Genomic DNA, 24,824 nt, shown 5'->3' on the forward strand with positions numbered 1-24,824 from the left:
AAGATAAGGCAGGTTGTATGGCACAATGGAAGCTCAGCCTGAGGCTCAGCTGAACAATTGTCCTGGGGAGATTTCTAGATCCAGTAAGTGTCTGTTGTCTCCAGCTGGGACATCGATAATCACCTCTGCTATAGAGCTTGGACTTTGGGTGGAGAAATTCCCCATGGAGGCTCTCCGGAGAGAGCCCCTGATGGGTTACATCTATAGAGGAAACTTGAAGCCATTTCATTCTTTCAAACAGCCTGATGTGCTGTTCCAGGAATGAATCACACTGTTTGTGAGAGCAGTGCTCAGGGGTGCCCGGAGGCTTTGCTTTATACGGACACACCACCAGAGCTGTTGGAAAGAATAGCATGAGAGAAAACCAGCAGTGCCCAGTGCTTTGCTCTGTAACTAGACTTGCTTTCAAGCTGGAAGTGTTCACTACTCTAACCCCACGTTGTTTGATCATTCACAGGGCACAGCACAAACCAGGTGAGGCATGGGGGTCAAGGTGAAGCCAACATCAGCAGTGAGATCTAGGTCTGACTTATCCACTCCCGGAGCGGGCTGGAAAACAAATTTGCGGAGCAAGCCTGCAAAGAAGAGGAACAGCTCCATTTTGGCCAGTCCTTCTCCAAGGCAAGCCCTTCGTCCTGAAAACAAGCAGGAGAGAAGTAAATGATCAGCACCATAACTGCTAGTGTTGATGTCTGAGACCTTCTAAAATGGATGTGTGGTCTGTCAGAGCAAGCTGCTGAGGTAGGAGATTTTTCCTTCCTTCTCTCTGTACATTAGAGATGCTACTGACTTGTCTCAAACCACACAGATGCCTTTAGGTATGTGAGACCACTCATTAAATTGGTGTCTCCCAGATCTTCCAGTGAAGAGGTGGTTACATGCAGCAATGATGGACAGGACAAATGACCATAAATCTCTTATCCTATGGTCTTTCCTGGAATCAGTGGGAACTGCACCATTATCATAGCCCGAGCTGGTGCCCATCCTACCCATCTCACCTACGGAGAATGGAATAAATGCCTCTCTCCTAATGAAGTTCCCATCGGCATCCAGGAAGTGGGAAGGGTTGAACTGATCTGGGGTTTTCCAGTATAACTTGTCATTCAGAGCAGAGGTCAGCAGTGGAATAATCTCTGTACCCTGAAAGAGATCAAAGAAACTCACAGTAGCTGTTTAGAGCAGATCACTTTCCTTGTCAAGCCAGGGTGCTCTCTTTTTTTTCTAATGTGAAGAGGGAAACAAGACTGAGCCATGGCAAACAGAACTGGGGGATGCTTCCCTGTCCTGCCGTGGCTCTGCCTGTCATCAGTAGCTGCTACTCTCTTTTTGGACCACAAAACATTCCCTTCTCACACAGCCAGGTCTTTCAAGAAAGATGCTGAAGTAGAGGTTCCACATTTGGCATAAGAGATTCAAACCATTGTGGTTTAATTAATCACTGTTTTTTCTGGATTCAAACAGCTGTAACAGACCACAGCCAAGTGCATGTTTATAGCAGCTACCCTGGGTCCAAGACAAAGAATCATATAATCAATTAAACCATACATCATGGTGTCTTTAGCTTTTTATGTTTTTCTTCTTGTCTGCTTTAAACAGAAGTGTAAGGAACTTGTGCAGTGGAAGCTGCAAACCTCAAAGCTCACCTTAGGAATCACATAGCCTTGGAAATTCACATCGGTAGGAGTGGATCGTGATACACCCATTGGGACAATATTGGCAAACCTCTGTATTTCATGTATCACTGCATCTGTATAAGGCATTTTTTTCCGGTCCTCCAACTTAGGCAGCTCTCCTGGTTCAATAACTTGGTTCATTTCTTCCTGAATCTTTCCTTGGAGGGAGGAAAAGATTAAGAAGCTGATAACCCTCTTATCTTGCACCTGGAATGGCCTCCAGCTTGGCCAAGACATAGAAAAGGGGAAACTTTGAGGGGTATTTGGGAAGAGCAGAAGTGGGTGAGTAAGGGCATGGTGTGGTTCTTTGGGGTTTGTTGTTGAGCCAAGGGAGCTTGAATGGAGTCACTCCAGTATACCCCATGCCTGATTCTGCTCACACACCTTTGCTGCCCCATACCCTTCAACAGAAACCAAATCAGAGTCAGCTTCTGAGGAGCCCTGTAGTGATGTAAGCCCATTGCCTGCAGGAGAATAAGGCTGGGAGAGCTTTACTGTAACTGTAGACTGACCCTTAGCCTCTCCCACTTGGCGGGGCTGGATTATTGAAAACCAGCTGAATAAAATTCCTTTGCAGTCAGTGGTTGTTATCTCCCTCAGAGTACTGGGAATAATTACTCTAGACAACACTGAATGAGTCCTACTCCCTGCCACAGCCAAAGCCTTAAGCATGCAAGTATAAGTATATTGTACAGAACTTCTCAGCCTTACTCTGAATTTCAGGGTACTTCATCATCAGAAGCAGCCCCCAGCGCACAGTGGTAGAAGTAGTCTCAGTCCCAGCAGCAAAGAGGTCTAGGGTGGAAAACATCAGGTTTCCGTTGCTGAACGTAGTGTGGGGTTTCTTTGACTCCTTCAAAATACACAGATGACAGCCATCAGTTCCACAGCAACTCTTACCAATATGTGACCGTGTTGCCACTATTTCTATCTGCATTTTAGCTTTTTGTGACTTTACATGCTGTGAGAAACTGAATTATTAGTATTTTAGCATTAGGAACTCTGCTGTATGGAATTTGTCTGGTCCCAAGCATATGTGCAATCCCCAGGTGCAGATACTAGGTTAGTAGGGATTTAGTTACTGCAATGAAGTTCATCACGGTACCATTCTTGCAGGAAGGTTTGGCATGATCTCCTCCTTACATGTGCTGAAGCAGTAACTTATTTCAGCCACGTGGGACATCTTGACAACTAGATCCTTTAATCCAGCAGTTCCAGAGGAGCATTGGTGCAGCTCACTGTGAGTATATATTTTTATATATTCTTTGATACACTCTGCTCGCTGCAGTTCTTCTGTTTCCCCTCACTCCCAGACCCTGAGAGCTGGTCAGTCCTAAGAATAAGAGCTAAGAGAATAGAAAGACTCTTGAGATTTAGCTTTAAAGTACCTGTTGTTGCTTCATCAGAAAGGCATCAACAAAGCCGGTTAAGTTATTTTCACTAAGCTCTTCCTTGTGTTCCTGGAAGAGCTTCTGGAGAAAAGCATTCAGCTCCCTGATATTTTGAAGCACAGTCTTGGAAGCTCCAGAGAGAAATCCAAGGGTTGGGTAGAAATTATATAACTGTGGAGCAAGATAAGTCTTACTGTTAATTGGCATATTGAACACATACTGGGATCTCACATCACACTGCTGGTCCCTTGTCCCATGCCCTGACATTCCAGGCTGTAATTCACCCATGTTTGCTTGTACAGTCCAAGCAGCTATGAATTGCTGCAGAAATTGTGTTCTGTCTCTTATACCTCTGCCTGAATCTTTGTCATGACTTTTGGGAGACTCATCAGCTTAATCTTCTTTCAGGGCTTCCAGCAGTGTAGGTGGTGGGACAGAGGGTCTTAGAGGTGAAAGATGGGAATGAAAGCATTGTACTTATTCCAGGGAAAACCCTCCGGTGCATCACATCCTATGGCAGCAGATAGGACTTGAACTGTCCACCTTCCCAGACAGACAATGTTGCCATGTCTACATGGTGCTTTCCAAGCCAATTAGCTTAGGCACAGCACCAAGATAAGCCAACCACATTGCTCCTAGAAGCTGGACTGGGCGTGGCATTGCAGTATGTCAGATGGACAAACATGCTGTCAGAAGAAAGGAGGGGTCTCACCCCTCTCCTCCCAGGAGAGGTATGCGCATCTTCAAGGAGGCCACTAGCTGCCTTGCCAGACAATTAAACACCTGAGATTAGCTGTTAGCTAGTGCCTCATCTGGGAAGAGTGTCTGTACACAGTGTGTGACTGATTTGTGCTCGGGTGATGAATTTTTGGGCTTAGCTAGTCTGGAGTCACAGCCAGCCACAGACCCCAGTGCAGCGCAGAAAGACAACTCCACCAACGTTCAAAGCAGAAGCTTTGTGTCAGGAAAGAACAGGCTTATATCACCTGTTAGTTTGTTAAGGTTGAGTTTCAGTGGCCAAAAAAACAACCATAAAAAAAGTTTCTCAAATCTGGTTCTAGGGGAGGCAGAACTAAGCCAGTTACTGAAGGTGTAATACAAGGGAATAGATTTGAGATGGCATTTCAGAGCCAGTCTCTGATATGAGAGAAGTATTGTGTTTCTGCTCTTCCTTTTGTGAAGACTTTGGTATTTTTCTTTTACTAATAAGATTCATGGGCTAAGCACAGGGGCCTGGGAATCTGTGCTCTGTGGATACAGGACACAGATGTGTTCTGTACAGGCTGTCTGGCTGATGATGTTCTTGTTCTCAAGAAGCAAGATGTGGGAGGCAACTGAATTTCCCCCAAAAAACTAAAAGCTAAAACATAAAATCAAGCTCTTACCAGCACCATAGGGGAGCCCAACAGCTTGGTATTTTCATTTATCAGCTTCAGCAAAGTTAGAAATACAGGATCATCATATTCAAACCTCTCTCCAAACAAGATAGAGCAGATGACATTGGATACAGCATTGTTGAGTATCATCTTTGTATCAAATGGTTTCCCTATATTTCAAGCAATGATAACAAATGACAACGTGATTATGCTTTTTTCAGTCTGGCTTCCTATGGAAACATAGTCCTGAGCTCCTAAAGAAAAAACTTTTTCAGCACCTAGAATGCAAAGCAGGGAACTCACTTTCAACTTTTTAAGGCCTCAGCACATGCTGAACTTTAACCATGAGATACCATTTGCTCAGCGTTAAACTTTCATTAACCTTTATTTTTCTGCTAGACAAGTTTTCTGTCTCCAGATGAAAATCTTGGCACTCACCATGATAGGATTCAAAATATTTTATAAGGGAATTTACTTCCTCCAGGATTCGGATCTCAATGGTTCTCTTTCCCATTCCAAAATCTCGCAGTGTGGACAAGGTGAATCTTCTTATAGTTTTCCATTGCTCTCCGTGGCTGAATGCTATGCCTAAAAAAAGGTGTAACACCCTTATGTTACTCCTGGTCAGTAGATGTTTGTAAGGCCTTCTTACACACTGTACCAAAGCTGCTGTTATATATACAATGTTATATATTTGCTGCTGTTACAGCTACAATTATATAAACAAAAAACAATCTGTAAGAGGATGATACTCTCTGCTGTAAGAATATACTGAACACAAACTACAAAAACTAACCAACGAAAAGATCACTTGCCATTTCCTTGTGTAATTTTCCTAAATATGGGTATATCTGCTCTCTCTCCAAAGTCTTCAGCGTGATTATAAAGGGCATCCTTGATGGTTTCATATCCAGCCAGCACCACCACTTTCCTGGGTCCAAAATGCACAGTGAAGACATTGCCATGTATCTTGGAGAGCTGTCAAGGCAAATTAAATATGTTCATTCAAAACCAGATCTGGACCCAAACACTAGCACTACCCACCCGTGGTGGTTTCTAGCCCGAAAAGAGCCTCCCAGCCCTCCCTGAAGTCTCCAGGTGCTGCTGTAATGCAACTAATGAGCAAGAGGTATCAAGTGCCAGCATCTCTGCTTGCACCCTGTTTGCACAACAAGGTGTCTGCTATCGCTGCTCCTATCAGAGGAGTCAATAAAATGCCACTGCATTCCTGTGGTGTTCTGCAGCAACAGGCCAGCGTGGGGATGCCACTCTTAGGAGGCTGGTTAGAAAATGCTGTAGCAGGCAGGCCTGTTTATTTTAATGCTGTTGACCTGAGGCAAGCGGGTGTGCACGTATCTTGGAGGCTGAAGCCACAAACATTACAAAAACAAAGCTAGACAATAAGTCTTTCTTTCAGGACAGCACTTGTCTCTAATTATGGCAAGGTGGGTAGTGTTGCAGTCATCGCAAAATTATTTGCTGGCCACCAGAAACTTGAATCCGACTAGGAAGCATGTTCTTGTAGATAATGTCACAGCAGCTTTAGGCTTTTATGGCAAATTAAATATGAATCATCTGTTACACAGAAGGGTGGCTTTGACAATCTAATAATTCACTCAGTGTTTTAGACTTCATTTCAACACCCTGCAAACCTCAGCTCCAAATGTCGTCCTGTTTCCGATGTGCCTAGGTTACCATTTGCTATGCATTAGATACATTCTGAAAATTGAATTTCAGACTAGAAGCAGCTCCTGTTATTACACCAGACAAATTGAATTTGTTTTCATCAAACCGTGGTTTGACAGCTTGGGAGATAACATTAACACTGGTTCTTTCATCCCCAGCAGCTCTCAGAGCGTGTGGCAGAGCCAGGGAATCACAGCCGCCTCCCAGCCTGCCTTTGGTCATTTCTTTGCGTTAGAACTTCTTGGCATCAACCCTGTTGTTTCTCAGCAGCACAAGCCTTGAATGTGGCAAACCTGAAAGCCTAAAGAAAGATGCTTGGCAGATTACAGGAAATGAGTCTGGTGTCTTTGTTTGACATTGGGTGTCATAAAATCCCCCAGTACCGCCAAAAATATTTGCTCTCACACACTGGCACCCTCCAACACAGCAATGATCAGATGGGAGTGACCAGAAGCCCTTCAAAACCATGCTCTGCACGGTCCTCTGCACCATAAATCAAGACCACCATGTGACTGCTATAGCAATTCTGTACTTTTGCAGCCCAGGATGCCCCTTCTTCTATGACTGGCTGGTGAATTTCCATGTCTGCACTGCGGCCCTTTGGGTGGGCTGAAGGAGCTCACTGGGGACTGGCTTTCCTCTGTCACAGCATCCAGAAAGCACACACAGGGTATGTGACAGGTCACTCAGGGCACCTCAACTGTCTCAACAGCAACCAGAGAAATCTGAATTCTCATTGACTTTTCCCCACCTCCCTATGGAAACAGAGCAGACAGTTTCTGAAACAAACATTGCACCTGGCTTTATAATCACAGAATAATATTTAAGTCTTTTATTTATTTATTTATTTTCTTTTTTAGAAATAAAAGTATCCATGGAGCTGCATAAGAAAAAGCAATTTGTTTACCTAGGAACACAAAAGCCACACATCAAGTATTAAGTAACCCTGGCCTGAGTGTGTGTGCAGGGGAAGGGATGGGCAGGCAGAGTCGAGATTTGCATTGCAGGGATATAATGAGCTTTGGAAATAAATGTGCATATGACCCCATTTCCTCTGCTGGGGGGATGATACCCTTTCTTCCTCCCTTTTTTTCCTTTTCACCTGCTTTTAGGAGGAGAGGTCTGTCTGCAGTGAGACATCTCTTGATGGCAGAAAGTCCTGATCTGTCAGCAGACTGGCCCAACTCCAGTCTTCTACCTGCAGCCTCTGAGAAGGTCAAAGTACCAACAATACGGAGCTGATTGCAAGGAGTGAAGGTCTAGGTCTGTGTATGTATAATGGCAGCAATATTTATATCTATAAATACTTGTATGTATATACCTCTGAAGATAAAGTCACTCCACCAGCCTGTCTATGCCCCAGATATCTCATTTCTGCCCTCCACACAGCACAAATACAACCACATCTCCATTTCTCTCATTGCATTCCTTGCTTCAGGAATTGCACCTTTTCCTCCTGCTTGCTCACTCCCACCCTACCTCTGTCAGCGACTGGAATGGCTTTTTCAGGTCCACCACATTCAAGTTTCCAATCAGAGGAAGAGGTCGTGGCCCAGGAGGCAAATTGCAGACCGACTTCTTCAAGCTGGTAAGAAGGTAAAGGAGGGCGACCAGCCCTGCTGCCAAACAGAGTAGTGAGCTGGTGCCCACGTTCTGCAGCAAGCTCTGCATGGCCATATCTAAATCAAAGTGTGGGTGTGAGCATCTTGGGGTCCCTTTATAGTCCTTCTGTCCTTGGTGAACACACCTTCTGGGCAAGAGGCTTTACACAGAGAAAAGGACTCTGAGATCTTGTTTACTTTCGTACTGATGACCTGATGTACTTTTTTTCCATGCCAAATAAAGCACACTGTTTTATTCTGAAGCATGGATTATCTTAATCCAGAGCTCTTATTTCATCTAGAACACTGGGGCAAGGTGTTTGTTTTCCAGTGAAAATCTGTGTTTTGGGCGTGTTGTGGTCTATGTGATTTCATGGGCAGAATCAAGGGACAAGACCCATGCTGGATTGCTGTGGTGGTGCCAGATTGCTGGACTCAGCTGGACCACTGGTGATGCAACAAGTGAAGCAGGACACAGGAGGGAAAGCCCACACTCATGCATGGCCCAGGGTGCAGCTGGCAAGGAAATCCTCAGGGAAAACAAGGCTGACCAAGGAGGAGCTGGAATGGTGGTGGCATGAAGATGTGCTAATTCAGGGTCGCAGCTGGGAGCAGATCTGCCTACAGGTGACAGCTCTGATTCTTTTTACTTTCCTGCCACCCCAGTAAAATCACCTCCTTGAGCAACACAGTGCTTTCATTGCTGACACTGTTATTGACATTTGTCCCAAAAAATCCTCTACTGGCAATCTCCAAATGCCCCTAAAACCACTTCAGTCACCATTTTGCAGTTTGCTGTTCACTGTGTGCTTGGATGTCCATCTCTGTGTCTGAGTTGGGTGATGACTCTTGCCTGGCTGTCCTGCCTGTTTATGAGAAGATGCATCCCATCCTCTAAGAGAAACCGTCCCCTCCAGGCAATATTTCTGCCTAGGTTGGGAAAGAGATCCTGGATCGTTGTAACCTGGAAGGAGCCAGGATCAGGCTCTGCAGCTGGCCAGGCAGAGGCTGGATGCTGCCTGGGCAGCTGCTGCAGGGGGTGCCAGCCAGGAGGACACAGTTTGGCACTCAGGTGCACTGAGTCACACACCAGGGCAAGGTCCTGCAAGGGCCCACGTGCCTGGGCAACTGCTCCCCAACAGCCACCTGCACCCTTTGCAGCCTTGGGCATGGCAACAAAGCAGAAGTGATTGTGAATGGGAGGCCACAGTGGTAAATGGTGGCTTTGGGGAAAGCAGCCAATTTGATGCTCTGTCCCATATTCTCAGGCAGGGATATTTTGCTCCCCATTGCAGATTCCATCAGATTACTGGGCTGTGGCTGCTGTTTAACCCTTCAGAAATCTTTAGTTTCAATAATACTTTTGCTAGAATCCTCCAAGGCTCCTGGGTGCAGGCTCCACTGGTGGAAAAATGATGATTACTTATTATTAATAATAAAAGTACATTAGCTGAAGGCAAAGAGAATCAATAAACTCTAACTAGATTGACAGAAAAAAGGTGCCTGCACGTCTGCGTGTTCTCCAAGGCTTGTTACCAGGAGTGGAGTTTTTCACAAGGGACAATTACCCTGTGCAGAAGAGGACTAGGCAGGGTGGGCAAAGAAAGGAGGGAAACAGATGGTCATGTCCATCTCAAGATTTGCTGTACAGCTATGAGGTTTTGGTCTGCACCCTCTTCTCCCAGACATTTCCAAGAATGTCCTGGTCTGCCAGATTCTGAGCAAATGTTGTGACCACTGGGACTTTTGAAACTTCGTAAGATATGGTAAGAGTGAGGAAAAAAAACCCTGCATGGGCCTAGTTGGTACCCATGGAGGAAATGTGTGGGTTTTGTTTACATGTAGCCACCACAGCTCTGTTGGAGTCGAGCCGGCTACTGCCATAGCAAGCCAGAGCACTTTCTCAAGGGCTTTTAGGCTGTTTAAAGCTTCAGGTTGCACCTCGTGATAATATGGGGTGAAATCCTTTCTCAAGTAATGAGCCCATGGAATTGCAACCTGCAATTCAGGCAGGTGCATGCACTGTGGGAAACGGTGGGTGAGCTCTCCAGTGGGAGGATATCATTGCAGTTTTAAAGTACAACTGATGTGATGTCCTCACCTCCGTTTCCTCCTCACATACCTTGGTTTCCAGTATGCAAACCTGAACACAGCCTACAACTGAGTTGTTGACTTGCAGGTGAGGCATCCCACACAGGACTGGGGAGAAACCATTGCTCCCTGTTCAGGTTTTTGTCCTTCTGCCAGCCCAAGCCAGAACTGATACCATCTTCAGGTAAGAGGACTTTGTGGGCAGAGCTGAGGAAACTAATCATCAGTTCCTCCTAGAAAATGAGCCTGTACACTAAACAGCCACAGGATCATCAAACTTCTGTGTGCTCATCTGGAGGAGGATATACAACCTCCTAATGGGACACAGGTTAATAATGCTACAGTAACAGCAGGATAATGCAAAGAAAGAGCTGTTATAAGGCCATAATTCAGTCAATGAGTTCTGATAGCATAATAAACCAGGAGAGTGAACACCAAGTGCTTGTGTGCCTTGTGAGGCTCTGCAACTGATTTACAACCTCGAGATGCCTATCAGCCCATGGATTGTTATCAGGGGTATATAAAGCATGAGCACACCCTATTAAACATTAACATTTTTAAAGACTCAGATGTGTTAAAACTCAGGCTGCTCCTTGCTAATGGATTTTGCTCCCCTTGACAAATGCCAATGCAAAAAGAAATCAAAAGCTTTCCCACTTTGAGCCCTTTCCATTTTTCATAATTATTGCATTGTTTGATTGGATTACACTCACTGTTTCCTATCCTGCAAACTGTTTTTTTCTACAAGATCACTACAGGGTAGTGATCAGGATCTCAAGTGTTCACTAGGCTCATTTTTATACAAATAACTTGTACTGAATTGTTCTTAATTTATCTTTCAAATCTGTGTGTTGCACATCTGCTTGGGGAAGAAAGACTCCTGCAAAATGCTTTTAAAAATCATTCTTTTACTGCAAATTTTCAATGAAAGATTCTTGGGGTTTGTTGTTGTTTGTTTTTTGCATTCTCAGAGCTGAAGGATTGTATGTGATGGGTCTGGTCACTGAAGAAGAAAATTTAAAAATCTTATGCATGGGATTAGGGCATTGTCTCTGTGCAGAGCCTAAGGTGACACTCATGTTAAGCATTTACCCATTTTAGGAACACACCATTCTCAGGAACTTTGTTCCTTTCAAAAGCCGTGTTCTTTGACCAAAGAGATGTCATTTCTTCATGAGTCTCCCTCAGTGACAAAATACGTGGGGAGATCCTGGGATCTGGTGCTGATAATGTACTTTATAATAGGCATATCTATAAAAAATATTTGCAGTAAAATCCATGAGCCAGAAGAAGGAACTTCCAGACCCTGTGCTTAGGCCAAGGCAGCCTGACTTGGGAAGGTGGTATTGAGGAGCTCAGGTTATAAAGAATTTATTTTCAAAATACAACTGAACAGATCAAATGCCTCGATGTAGCTCCAAGGATCTTCCTGTTCTGGGTCTCTAGGATCAGTCTATCTCAACAAGAATATTGCAGAAATTACATGAATCCAAGGACAATTTGGGGGACATCACAAAGGATAATTATTTGGCAGGTATCTACAGAGCCAGGGTCCCAGCATCTTATTTTTGCCCCACCCCATCCTGATGCAGGTAGAGATATGGATTTAAATATACCAGAATTGCAACTAGCAATGTTAAAAAAAAATAAAATAGCTTGCTTTGGCTTTCAGCACAGTGTTACTATTTCTTCCCCTCTAACCTGATGAGGCTTTGGCTCAGTCATACCAGAAAATGAACTATCATTCTTTACATCTTTCCAGAGCACATAATATATTAAGGCCCTGACCTTCCTGGCATGAAACCATGATTTCCCTTTAAGTGCAAAACAATAATATTCCATTAATCATCCACAACAGAAATCCCCATTCCCCAGACTTTTCTGGCAATATTCTGCATTTTTGCTTGTCTGGGACCTTGAATTGAAAGGGAGAAAAATGGTTTACAACAGCCTGTGGCAAGTGATGTAGCAAGAGGCCTTATGTAAGAGCTGGCGGGTGCTGGCACGGGGGTGAGGCCAGGAATGAGTGATCCTGGAAGGATGTTTCTCTGAGGTGTGTTCTGTGCCTGGGCTGGGAACTGCAGTCTCAAGGGCACAAATTCCAGCGTCTGAATGTGCTTGGTCTTGTTGGACTCATTAATTTCTTACAACTATCCCAAGTCAAGCTACGAAATCCCCGTGTACTTTGCTAAAAGCCTTTCATGGTTTGTCGATAAATTATCTTCAAATTAACTACCTGATAATTTGAACCTGTAAGCTCTTAAAAGATGCAAAACGGTGAGAGAGAGAAAATAATGAAAGTCCTGGACTTTGCTCTGCCCATAAAAAAGGAATATAGGTTCTGCTCTGGTGTGTTATTCCATCTGGTGCTTCTAAAAGTAATGCCAAGTGTGTAAGAACTGCTTCAGAAGGTACCTGTGTACAACTGACAGATAAGCACCAACAGTGGAATGAGTTTTCAATGTGATCTGACAACATTGTAAAAGAGCAAATATTTTTAACTGTTACTTTATTCCATAATTAATGACTTTTTAGTCCAGACTTAATGACTAACAGCCCTGATTCAAGCAAAGGATTGTTTTTTTACCTATCAGGTTGTATAACTTGAAATGGGAAGATCCAAGATTTTTTCCTAGTTTGGGAAGCCTCCTAATTTTTGGAAAGGGCTCAGGACTCCAGACTAGGGATACTGTAAAACACTAGATGCTTTACAAATGATCTTTCTTGTACAATGGGCACGTTTTTATGGGTACCTTTTTACTGACAGCTATTTCAGATTTCCCTGGTGCCGTGAATGTCTCTTGCTTCTTTGAAAGATAATACGTGAAAAGCATTTCATTCTCTGTTCATGGCACTGTTTTTATTGCATTCTTTTGGAACTGCTTGGCTTAATCTGCAAATGAGGTTGTGTTTTGTTTGGTTTTTTCACAGTGGTTATCTAATGGGGGGTTCACTTGATCTCCTTGGGAAAAATACACACTAAAGTGCTAAAGGACATGTATGAGGTTCTCAGACAAACTGTAAAGGAAACTCTACAAGATGCAACTGATATTACCAATAAAAACATTAAGTAAGCATAACCAAACACCTGCTACTATACCTGACCTGAATTTGGGTAACTACAAAATTTAAGACTCCAGAGAAAGACATGCAGTTGATTAATACATAATCAGACTATTGGGATTGAAAATGACAGAGCAAGTTGACAAAGCCTTTGCACAGGATTGTTGCTGACTGGGAATAACGCCAGATCCCTGCGTGGGATCCCTGCGTATCTTTTTCTGTTGATTCCTTCCTTTATCCCACAGGGAATCAGCGAGTCAACAGCTGTGCCAGAAATGAACCATAATGTGGGCAATTTGCTGAAATCCAGTCCTTTAACACTTCAGTTAAACTTGCCCAGATAAACCAAAGCTGCTTCTCTGCTGCTCAGTCCTTGGAGATCTGGGAGACAGTTTGCTGAGTGTATTTATGAAAGAGAAGTGTCTCCCTTTTGCTGTTAAGTGTTGTAACAAAGTCAAGTGGAAAAGTGCTATTTACTGTCTAATAACAAACATCTATTGTTCATAGCCCTGAAAACATGATAATAAATAAAACCTTGTATTTCAGGCTGTGTAAACCAGTTGCTTATGTAATAGGACATGGTGTCATTTTTCATTTACAATTTCAATACTGTAATATGAAAGCGATCAAAGCATAAACAAAACACACTTTAAATGGGGCTGCAGGTAATATTTCTATAATGGCTGATTTGTTTTGTTTTGTTTTTTCCCCAGCTTCAAATTCTACTTATCACAGTCATTTAATTAAAAGAAAATCAACTTAAAACAGATGAAAGACCATCTTAAACCAATTGCAGCTATGGGCAAAGAAGAAAAAAAGACTATTAGCTGCCTAATCCATGGCTAACACTCGAGTGGGTTAAATTAACACCATTTCTCATCCTTCTCTCAGGAGATCTGAGGAGAGCTGCTGAAAACCTGCAGGCAAAAGGGCTGTTAGCCTCAGTTATCTGTCTTGAGCATCTGGAAGTTCATCACTGGCCAAGCATCTGGTGATGACTGCTTGTTTTCACTGGCCTCATCAGTGTCCATGCCGTGCAGGTGGTAGAAGAAGAGGACTTATTGAAGAGTTTGGGTTGCAAAGGACTACAAGATCATTTAGTTTCAACCATCCTGCCATGGGCAGGGACACCTTCCAGTAGACCAGGTTGCTCCAAGCCTCATCCAGCCTTGAACACCTCCAGAGATGAGGCATGCACAGCTTCTCTGGGCATCCAGGGCCTCAGCCCTCTTACAGTGAAGACCCAGTGCTCAACAGTTACACGTGAGGGACTTGGTCTTCACAGAGAAGAGAAGAAGCCTCAGCCCAGACCCTGACCAGCCTGATCCTGAGCCCTGACTGCTGGTTCCCGGGCAGACGCTGGAGACTGGGGCGAGGCTGGATTCTGTGTAAATCTGCTGACACCGAGTTTTGCTTGTTGTCCTGTGGAGGGCAACAAAGATGACTGGGGGACTGGAACATCTCTCTTAGGAGGCAAGGCTAAGAGAGCTGGGACTCTTTAGCCTGGAGAAGAACAGGCTGAGAGGAGACCTTATTCATGTGTAATTCTCTAAGGGGTGGGAGCCAGACTCTTTTCAGTAGTTCCCAGTGACAGGAGCAGGGGCAACAGGCACACGCTGGAACACGGGAAGTTCCATTTCAATACGAGGACAATCTTCTTCCCTCTGAGGGTGGCCGAGCCCTGGGGCAGGCGGTGAAGCCCCTTCTCTGCAGAGGAGCAGGGGGGTCGGACTGGACGCTCTGCAGAGCTCCCTTCTAACTTCCACAATCCTGTGGCTGCCAAGCAAACACGAGGACGAAGACACTGCTCCCTGCCCCTCAGCAGGGGCCTGGAGGTGACTCGGCAAAGGACCCGAGCAGCACTTTGGGCGGCTCAGCCCGCTCCTCCCTCCCCGGGCCCGGCCCGCCCTGGGCGGGCGGCGGCGTCACCGCGCGGCGGCGCGAGCGCCCGGTGACGCCCGTGGCGCAGGCGCGCGGGCCGGGGCTGCCGGCGCCGCGGGTTCGGGTCCCGCCATGTCCACCGCCATGAACTTCGGCAGCAAGAGCTTCAAGCCGCGGCCGCCGGAGAAAGGCGCCTTCCCGCTGGATCACTTGGGTGCGGTACCGCCCGGCCTCCCGCCCCGCCTCCCCGCGCCGGGCCTGCCCCGCTCCCCTCCGCGGGGACGCGGGCCCGGGGCTGCCGGCTCGGCCCGGCCCGGCCCGGCCCGGTGGTAGCGCGGGCCTCGCTGTGTGTTGCAGGGGAGTGCAGCGCCTTCAAGGAGCGGTTCATGGAGTGTCTCCGCGGCAGCGGCTACGAGAGCGGGGCCTGCCGGCAGCGCGCCATGGCCTACCTGGAGTGCCGCATGGAGAGGCGAGTGCGGCCCGGGGGGCGGCCCGGGAGGGAGAGCCCCGTGTGGGGAGCGGTGCGGGTGTGCGGGGCAGGGGTCCTGCCGGCCTGTGCTGCCTCGGCAGGCCCCTTGGCTCGCGTCTCGCCGCGCTGTAGGTGCCCGGCCCCCCAAAAAAAAGCAGGCTACAGGGAGCTGGGTTTTGGGGTGGTTAAAGGCGAGGATTCGCAGGTGTGATCCTGAGGCAGGGCGTGCGGTACTGCTGCCCGCTAAACCGTTTGGGATAGCCAGGAACAATTAGTGCCCTTTATTAGTGGGCTGGAGGACCTGCCGTATGAGGAAAGGGTGAGAGAACTGGGTTTGTTCAGCCTTGAGAAGACAAGGTGCAGGGGAGACCTCCTTGCCATGTACCGGTGCATAAAGGGTGGCTGCCAAGAAGATGGAGATGCCCCTTTGAGATGAGGGGTAATGGGCACAAGTTGCTCCTGGGGAGAGTCCAGTTGGACTCCCGAAGAAAATATTTCACCATGAGAACAGTTAGATATTGAAATAATCTCCTAAGGGGAAGTTGGATTCAGCTGCAGTGGACAGTTTAGGACTCAACCTGGCAGGGTGCTGGGCCATCTCTTTTAAACTATATTATTACATAGAAATGTTGGACCAGATGATCTTTGAGGTCCCTTCCAACCTGGCATTCTCTGTACTATAACTGCAACAACTGGCCAGCTTCCACTGTGCACAACCACCTTTCTCACCGTTAAGTTAAGCCTTGAACTTGTTCCTCAGTTCACGTGAAAAAAGAAGTGTTGGTGATTGGTTTTCTGGGGATGTTTCTGTTCTTGCATTCCTTTGCATTGCTTTCTGTTCAAGTGGTGAGTTGAGGAGCTCATTGGCTGTTACTTAAGTGCACTTCAGTACAAGGACACTGGCACACACTTCATGGGCTGGTGCTGAGGGAAGCTGCAAATCCAAACCAGTTTGAAAATCACTACAGTGAAATATAGTGGCAGCACAAAAGCTGTTCTACACCTCAGTTCACTTAAAAATCTGGTAAGTGGCACAGGTAGAATTTTGGGAAGCTCTTACTCAGTCTGTTAATTTGAAGATAACCAAGAATCGGGTCAGATTCTGAGCAAATTTTTACTCGGTGTCTAATATCAGGAAACTACACATTTAACTGGAAAACTACTGTTAGGAAAAAAAAATCCTGAATATTGTTTTCTCAAAATTGAAGTTTCTGAGGCTCTGCCAGCTGGTTGTCACTCTGTATGGATGTCTTGGATTTAGGGTAGATTTATTTAGAATAAATTTTAGAATACATCACATTAAATGAACTAGAAAATGCTGCTCTTCTCTTGGTTGTAGTCTGTATTCTGCCTAATGTTTTTGTTGTTTTGTTGTTTTAACTTAGGCAACTTATGGCTAACGAACCTCTGGAAAAATTGGGATTTAAAGATCTGATAGATGAGAAGTCAGAAGCAAAACCTGAAAAGATGTAATGAAGAGAGACAACTTTGCTCCTCATGTGTGGGCAGCATGACTCTTACGTAGTACATATTGTACGTTCTGTTCATGCTGCAATGGGAAGTGTTTCCTGAAGGAACCTTTTTTCAAAGTTTAATTTTCCTGCAATAAGATTTTTGAAGTGAGCAAAAATACTGCCTGTATCTGCTTTCCTCAGGTATTTACTTTTTTCTTTTGATTTCTCTAGCCTGTTTTGAAAGATCCATAAGAATGTTTTGCCTGGGAGGAATCAATTGTTGCCTCTAGTGTTCTCCATGTCTTTGCAAGAACCTTGAAGTCTTCTTTTAGAAGAGAAAAAAACCCCAACCCTTTTTTCTGTAGATCTTAAGCTATAGGTTAATCACATGTGGCCGTTGCTAATATGGTTACAGCAATTACTTGTTGAGGAAATAAAGCTATTGTGGCACTTGCAAATTGCTTTCTAGTAAATACTGGTATTAATCCCCGTCTTTGGGGTGATCTTTTCTCATGCTGCTATAGGAAGCACTTGGATACTAGGGTGGGGATTTTTTCAGTCTTTGAAACTTCATGAAAATGGGCAGATTATTTCTAGTTCCAGACACCATCAGCCAGGTAGTGATTGTACTTTTATTTATCATGCCAGCCATGTTCATCTGTCTTTCTTTAACCATTTAACTGGGAATGTTTCATTCTGGATCTATTCACTTATCTGAGTGAAGCTTCCATATTTTTTTTTTTAATATCTTCATGATGATGCTGGTGTGGAGACAGGAGTGGTATTTATTCGTGTTCTAAGTATCTGTGAACTGCATATATAAACATGTCTCAAGAATTTTATTTTAAAAACAAATGGTTTATGTTATAAAACATGGTAGATGAGGAGTTAGCTATTTAAGAAATACATTCCCAAACAGGTAGCTGCAGCCCATAAGTGGAGAAGGTGCTGCAGCAGCTGTACAGATGTGCAGTCTGGTCTGAACATGTCTTTTAAGATCCCTGACATGTTTCTTTAACAGTAGTTTAATATATAACTTACCATCAATTATCAAAGCCAGTGGTATTTCTCTTGCACATACTAATTAATAGAGTTCAAGCCAAAGTCATTTGTGCCATTAGTCCCCTAGAAGTGTGTTTCATGCAGACAAATTTGTAAATCCTCTGGATGTGTTTTCCACTGTATTTCCTGCCCTGTCCCCTTCTTCATGTTTATTTTTGCATTTTTGTTTGTTTGGGATTTGTTGTTTTTTATTTTTGGGGTTGGTGTTTTGTTTCCTTTTTTAAACCCAGTGAGTCACTTCCCTGTGCACCTGCCTATCAAATGGCAAGCTCTAGGGGCAGGGCCTGCAGAGAGCAACACACGCTTTTTGCCAAGGCAGTTTTGCACTTTCTCCTTCACTTGATGTGCTCTGTTCGATACATCTCCCCTTTCCTGCTGTCTGCTATCAATTATTTTGCTTCTGGTTGTCTCTGCCATGCACCTGTTCACACAGAGATCCAGGAAAGGGTAAAAGAATGTTTTTTGCTCTTGATATTGATGGTTGAAGCTGGGATTTAAATTGTTGCAGGGGTTTAATCTGATTGAACAGACTGCAGATAGTTTGGACTGGGTCCCTGTTTGAAAGGAATGTTTTCTTGCTGCTGCATATTTAATCATATTTCATTCTACTATTTAAATTATATGCTTTGGTGAAATTAGTACATCTATTGAAGAGAAAGCAGGGATTTTATTGCTGAAACAGATATTAAAAGACTTTATATTAAATCCCTGAACAAGAGCTTTCTTTCAGTGATAGCAAGTAAGAATTATTAAAAATAATCTCCATCATCTTCAGAAGAAAGAAATCAAATTTCATGCTTCTGTGCTCCCAGAATATTATAAGGTGAAGTGAATCCCTGGTAGGTATGAAAGAACCCACTGGTGGTGGTGGAGTAATCCAGGCTGTTCTTCATGGGAGCTCCATCTTTGGGATGTTGTGTTGTGCTGTGCTGCCATTTGGCCAAACAGTTACTTCATGACTTGGATGCAGATTTTCTCCTGAAACGATACCAACTGTGTCCTCTGGATTACTGTAGAGGAAAAGAGGTGAAGTTTCTGGAAGTCTGGAGTGGTTGAATTTTGACTTCTGAGCTGGGGAGATGCTTACTGTTCAACTGAACTGCCTGACGTTACACGCTGAAGGAGAGGCCACTGGGGACTCATGTTTATAGTGATCAAGGCCCAAATTTTAGACCTGCTGCAAGAGGGATGGTGGAGAAAGAAGCAGTTTTAAAAAATTGAGTGGCACTGAGATGTGAGCAGTGCTCTGTGCTACATGTAGGCTTGGGGTCCTCCTGGGGTGTTCACAGCAAGGTAGCCAACAGAACAGACTATGCTGCTGAGCCACCAGTAACTTCTCTAAGTAACTGCAGAAACAGTGATTGCCATTCTAGGAGGGAACGCTGGGGGGAGAGGTTTGTAGCTTTTACCAGCCTGAAGAAGATGCAGCCTCATCATCCTAGATCCACGGGAGCGTTTCATCCTGCCTCCCAGCGTGGTGAGTCAACTTCACAACGCTGTCCCCTTCCTGCCAGGACAAGAAAAGGGCTGTGAGGAGATGGTTGAAAACTTGGGGAATTGACAGAGGCATGTATTTCCTGGCTGTGAGGCATTAGCTGGAGGAAATAATGCTGAGTGGAGCTGCCAGGTGAGCTCAGAGCTATGTGGGCCATCTGTTGATCTTGATTGAGATCTTCTAATGCAGCTGAGTGGTGGAAAAACAAGCCATTAATTAGTGCTGAGCCTGGGGTCAAACAATCTTCCCAACTTGCTTTATGGGACAAGTCCCTGCAGCACCGGAGTCATCTAGGAGAAGTCCCAGAATTCTCTTGGAATTTATTCCTGCCAATATAGAGATTGTTAAGTCTTTCTGTATAAACCTCTTTATTCTAGCCTTGCCTGGGGGATGCTTCAAATGACAGCAGTGTGTAAGGCAAAGGAAAAGCCTTAAGTTTGTAGTTCCCTTTCCTGTTCCCATACCAAGGAGGAACCTCTCCAGAAGCCTGACACCAGGTTGGGAAAATCTGCGTGCTGGAAAGGCCGAGTTGAGGCTTGTGTGCTGTGGAGGAGGTCGTTTGTCAGGGGCACCAACATCTTGATGGAGCTATTTGGAGCTGGGGAGCTGCTGTGTGGCATCAGGAGCGAGGTGAGTCCCAGGCAAGTGTGTTCATCTTCCTGCCAGGAGCCTGCCCACCTGCTGCCCTGGAGCAGCACCTGCCAGCAGCCCCTGCCAGCTGGGGAAGTGCAAACAGCTGTGAAACAAGGTTCAGCAGGGTTGGATGTGCAGCCTGGCAGCCTGGCTGGAGCCATCCGGGTGTGGAGGGGGGAGCCTGAAGCAGAAGGAAGTGTTGACTCTGTTGGAGTGAAGATCTATGTGAGCTGTTAACACAGTAATAGAAATCGATCAGTGAGGGGGCTGTAATTGTCTTTCCTGTAGCTTTTCTTCAGCAAAGCCTCATTCACACCATAACTGTAGCCATCCTCCTGCTTGGGATCCTGCCCAGGAAGTCCCTGGAGGGCTCCAGGTTAGCAGAGCACGTTGGCACTTAGGAGAGCCTTGCCCACACATTCCCTCTTTCTTTGCTCGGATTAGAATCAATTCAACCGCAAAGAACTTAACCTTGATCACTGCAGTTATTTACAGAAAGAACATTGCTGCAAGCCAACCTCGTTATGTCTTCCTGGGAGACCTTGAGCTCTAGGTGTATCTCTCCAGACAACTGCAATGACCTGCAGAACAAGGAAGAAAGGGTTTAATAAGTGTTTCTAAGGCTCTACGCGTTCCTTCGTAGAAAAGCCTGTAGAAAGTGAGCCTCCTGTGCTTGAGCTGGAAGCGGGCCATGGTCCAAAGTCCTTTGTAGGAGCACAGTGAGCCTGTGCCTCTGTGCTAAGGGAGGGTTGTTGCTGCATCTGCCACCTGGGAGTGGGATACCTGGTGCAGCAGAAGGGTTGTGTCTGTAGGCACCTTTGAAGTGGGTGTTTGGGGCTGTGAGTATAGCTACACACAGGCAAAGGGTGTAGCCAGGTGACCTTCATGCTTGATCCTCCTCTGAATCCTCTTCCAGGCGTTCTCCCCAGTTTGTCCTTCCTGCTTCAAGGCCACAGTTGTTCTTGCGCCTGGACATCACACGGGGAGTAGTCACCCATTTGGTTTCCCTTGGAAACCATGGAGTTGTTGGCCTTTGCTGGTGATTAATTACCCCTTGCAGCAGAAAACAAAATCACTTTTCCTTACTGCTGCTGTTGTAGGTTTGGCTTAACCAGCACTAGCACTGGGAGAGAACTAGGTCGGTTAGAGGTCCTCTTGAATTCCACCTTGTTATTAGCTCACTCCAAGCAGGCCTGGAGAGTCACTGGGAGGCAATGTTGCTTCCACCAAGCTGCTGGAGTGTTGCACTGGTGCAGTTAAGGCTCAGGAAATACTGTAGTCAGGCTGGGAGAGAAGGAGCAGCCTGCTCCCTGTGCAGAAAGCCTGCAGCATCACTCATTGCTGTTGGCTCTGAAAAGTCCCTTTTATGCTCTGGTTCCACTGGAGAGCAGTGTGTTCCTACATTTCTGATCTGTGATTCCAGGGAAGGGAATGATGCTTCTGCTAGTGTGCAAGAGTACAGCCCTTTCTGGTGACGTATCCAGTGGCCCCAGTGGACTTTAGTTACTTCTCTGCCTGCAATAGATCCCTTCTGGAAAAGATCCTCCTGCTAAATTGTGTATGTGACGTATTGTGTCAGGTTGCACATAAAAACCAAAGCCTTAATCCAGATTCATTAAAAATAAAGACTTTGGAAAGGGACATGCAAGGGTCCATTTCCCCTTCCAGGGTGTTCCAATGGAAATCAGACGTCTGATTAATCTTACCCTGTTTCTCTTTTTTTCATTTAATGGTTCTGCTCCTGTGAAAAGCTGGCAATGCTGCATTTCCATCAGGATGCAGATTTTCTAGCTTACAGATTTCAAGACGAAATGCCTGCCTTCTGGAATGGAGGTGCCATATGGCTTGAAATGCATAATTGATCACTGCTCAAAATAGGAGCTTCATAGAAAGTCACCTAGAAATCCAGTGTGTGTGTGCAGAGGACTTGATAGACCTTGATGCAGTTTTTGTTTCTGGGCACTGATGATGATACAGGGACAGGTTTTCATTGCTCTTTCTAGAGGTTTGGATGCTTGTGCTCTCTGTAGCACTGTGCAGACTGTTTCACCACTGGATTGTTTATTCTCATTTTTCCAGGAGATCTTGGGACTTAGCATGTGCATCAGTCTTGTGCTTGCTGATTCCTGCTGGGCTTAGCTGGATGAATAACACCCCGTATGAGCCTGGCATTCACCATACAGCCCAGCAAAGGCCACAGTTCTCTCTTGGGAGGGTAAAGCAGTTTGATTGCATCCAATCTGGTCGGTTGAATGCGGCCCTCACTGCCCCATGCCTCCCCACCTCTGGTGGGACATGTAGCTGTCTGCATGAGCAAACTTTCCCAGCTCCCACACAGAGTGAGGCAGGTGCCTGCTGATGTGGGAGGGATGTTGGGATCCCTCTGGCTGTGTGTCCTGCTGCCTGATAACGAGCAATATCTTAACCCACTCAGTACTGTAGGTGCTTTGGTGTTCAGGTCCTTAGGACTTATGGCAAACTCTGTAGGAGCAGTGGTAGCACTGCAAAAAGACAGCAGAAGGTGAAGAAATCAAGCCTACCCAGGATGGCCCAGGCTTCTAACTTCATCTTGATGATTTTAAAAAGCAGGCAGGGGATCTGCTTTTGCAGCCCCTTTGGGAAACTGAGTCCTTTGGCTATTTTAGTAACCTTCTAGGAGTTGGCAGCTCTGATTTCTGGAGGATTTCTGGCTAGGAAGCCCAGTTCAGCAAGAACCTGCTCACATGGCTGGTTCTGATGCTTGGAAAGCTGCTGCTGAAGGACAGCATGTGGGAAGGCAGTCGCATGGGAGGAGATGCTCTGCAAGGGAGTCAGCTCCAGTTTTATCTGAGCAGTTTGCATTTCTCTGTTACAAAACTGTGTTCTGGATTTCAGCAGGGTTTAGGGGCAACAAATCTCTCCTTGGTGGACAAGGCAGGAGAAAGGTTGCACTGCAAAATCTGGGGCACCAGGACTGCCCTGAGGATTTGATGTGGTGCTGCAGACTGCTTAGAGGTGTAGTCTGCTGGCATCTACAGAGGGCTTTTCCCCCTGGGTTGCTCTGACAGTTCCATGGTAGCGTGGCTTTCTGGATGGTCAAAAAGATTTCACCACATGGAAGAAACCAGTTTTTGGGCAGGCAGATCCAAATAGGGAAAAGAATTCCCACTGCCTCTCAGGAACTGCACAGAAGCTGCGGATCAGATCGCTGCTGAGAGAATTGCTGGTAACTCAGGGTGCTCAACTAAACGGGAGAAAACCCCCTGTTGATAAATAAGCCTTCACATCCCCACCAACAAGTATCAAATAGGAAATCCCAGGGGTGTAATGAGGCTGGTTGCTTCCATGGCTGTGGCTGCCTCCCTAGTTTTGCTCTTTAGCCTGGGTGTGGCAAGTATGTTGTGCTGACTTTAACCCGTGGATTTAGCTGGTTGCCTTTTAATCCTTCATCCTCACCATCCATCACTGTGACCCAGCCCTTGCAGAGCACAGGCTCTGGGCTGTGCCTATTGTTTGGCACATCTCTGGTGTGTGTGCGTGCTCAGAGTGGTTGCTAAGGCAGCCTGAGTCTGTCCCACTCTGCACATTCAAATTTGTTTGATCTGGAGGTGTATGTGTGCTGGGTCCATGCAGCCCAGTCCCAGCCCACTGTGGTTATGGGAGAGCACAGGTGATGCTGTGGATCAGGTGTTCACAGTCTGTGCACAAACACTGGGGCCAGCAAAGTGGGTTTCAGTTCAGTTCCCCCCCTCCCCAAACTGTGCTGCAGAGTCCAGTGGAAAAGGGGGACTGTCCACTGCCATCTACTAGGATACAACACAGAGGTGAACGTCCCTGGCAGGAGATGTGTCCTGGCCTCCTACTGCAGGGAGGTGCTCCATGTGTGTGTGTGCAGCACAGAGGTGTGACCAGACCCAAGTCACTGCAGGGCTTTTGGTGACAAGAGATGTGTGAGTTCTGGTCAGAGGGACAGAAACGCTGAGTTCAGTGGCTGCCGAAAAAGAACCAGGTGGGTGAAAAATGAGAGCATGCCTGGGACATCTACCTCCATCCTTTCTGCCTGCACAGCAGGAGACTTGCAGGTGTGGTGGTGCCAGCAAGAGAGACTCATTTGAGCAGAGAGATGTCTGGATTGATGGCTTTATTTCAGCTTATTTTAGCAAGTAATAAGCGGGGGGGTGATGTTTATCACTGAAACTGGAGCTGGCTCGTACTTTAGATCACAGCTCTAATCGGTTAGACTGACTTAGACAGTAAATCACTTTAGCAGCACTAATAACACAGAGTGGTGGGTATAGTAAACCTTCTATTGCAGCAATAACCTGCTGATTTTTTGACTCAGGTTGGTGCTTCTGCTCTGGTTTGTTTATTACAGCTCCTCCACAAAAGTCACCTGGGTGGCTGTTTGGACTCAGCCATCGAAATGTCTGTTCCCCTGCTATTCCCCAACCTGGCGTGGGCTCTTTTTATAGCCTGTGATAAAATTGTTCATATTTGCACCTGTTTATAAAGGCTTTTTGACCACAGGGGTCTCATGATGTTGTTTTCATGGCTTCTGGGGCAGGGCTGCTCTGTTGTTGCTAGAAATAATTGCTGTTAATTAATTCTTTGCTGATTTTTCTTTGGCAAAGCATATTGAAACAAATAAGGGAGCAGCTTGCTCTGTATCTCGATGTTGTGGGAGCTCTTAGGAGGCATGCAGTGACATCCAAACAACCCCCTCAGCAGCTAGAGGAAGGGTAAGTCATGGTCCTCACCTTTCTGTGGACAAAATTAATTGGGGGGAGGCTCGGTTACCATCTCCAGCAATTCAGCAGCTTCAAGCCGTCATTTCTCATCTCTTTCTAGAGAAAAACCACAGCTTTGCTTCATCTAATGCTTTATTCAAATCACAGCTGAGCAATGTTACAGAAAGTGTTGTGGTCTCAGATGTCTGAGGCCGACTGGCAGCTAAAGGCAGCAGTCCGTGC

General features: G+C 45.9%; 3 protein-coding genes across 27 annotated transcripts in view; 2 read left to right on the forward strand and 1 right to left on the reverse strand.

The window, feature by feature from the left end:
• LOC127390731 (cytochrome c oxidase assembly protein COX19) overlaps positions 1–17,143 on the forward strand; it is a 38,056-nt gene extending 20,913 nt beyond the window's left edge. For 8 of the 21 annotated variants that reach the window (XR_007890920.1, XR_007890925.1, XR_007890933.1 and 5 more), the window contains 3 exons: positions 458–741; positions 2,790–2,913; positions 6,288–7,990. Coding sequence is in view for 1 of the 21 variants with exons in the window: in XM_051632630.1 (XP_051488590.1) it covers positions 14,895–14,976; positions 15,120–15,231; positions 16,617–16,704 (282 nt within the window). In the remaining 20 variants the exon portion in view is untranslated. The other 13 variants (XR_007890923.1, XR_007890931.1, XR_007890924.1 and 10 more) reach the window with 13 other exon arrangements.
• On the reverse strand, positions 448–7,803 carry LOC127390728 (cytochrome P450 2K4-like). Its single transcript, XM_051632623.1, has 9 exons — positions 7,606–7,803; positions 5,256–5,418; positions 4,879–5,028; positions 4,450–4,610; positions 3,062–3,235; positions 2,385–2,526; positions 1,644–1,831; positions 999–1,140; positions 448–635 (listed from the first exon to the last, which is right to left on the reverse strand). The coding sequence occupies exons 1-9, from the start codon at positions 7,801–7,803 to the stop codon at positions 448–450; spliced, it is 1,506 nt and encodes a 501-aa protein (XP_051488583.1).
• Positions 17,144–18,534: 1,391 nt separating the features above from the next.
• ADAP1 (ArfGAP with dual PH domains 1) overlaps positions 18,535–24,824 on the forward strand; it is a 65,257-nt gene continuing 58,967 nt past the window's right edge. For 3 of the 5 annotated variants that reach the window (XR_007890918.1, XM_051632626.1, XM_051632627.1), the window contains exon 1: positions 18,535–19,872. Coding sequence is in view for 3 of the 5 variants with exons in the window: in XM_051632626.1 (XP_051488586.1) it covers positions 19,825–19,872 (48 nt within the window). In the remaining 2 variants the exon portion in view is untranslated. The remainder of the gene's footprint in view (positions 19,873–24,824) is intronic. The other 2 variants (XM_051632628.1, XM_051632629.1) reach the window with 2 other exon arrangements.

The sequence above is a fragment of the Apus apus genome, chromosome 14 (genome assembly GCF_020740795.1).
Source record: "Apus apus isolate bApuApu2 chromosome 14, bApuApu2.pri.cur, whole genome shotgun sequence".
Lineage (NCBI taxonomy): Eukaryota > Metazoa > Chordata > Aves > Apodiformes > Apodidae > Apus > Apus apus.

Excerpts from the sequence above, each read along its gene's own strand:
- LOC127390728 (XM_051632623.1), bottom strand. The coding sequence starts at position 7,803 with ATGGCCATGCAGAGCTTGCTGCAGAACGTGGGCACCAGCTCACTACTC. Across the intron at positions 5,419-7,605 it reads CATTCCAGTCGCTGACAGAG|CTCTCCAAGATACATGGCAA; the intron begins GTAGGGTGGGAG and ends TTGCCTTGACAG. Across the intron at positions 3,236-4,449 it reads TGGGCTCCCCTATGGTGCTG|TTATATAATTTCTACCCAAC; the intron begins GTAAGAGCTTGA and ends CTTGCTCCACAG.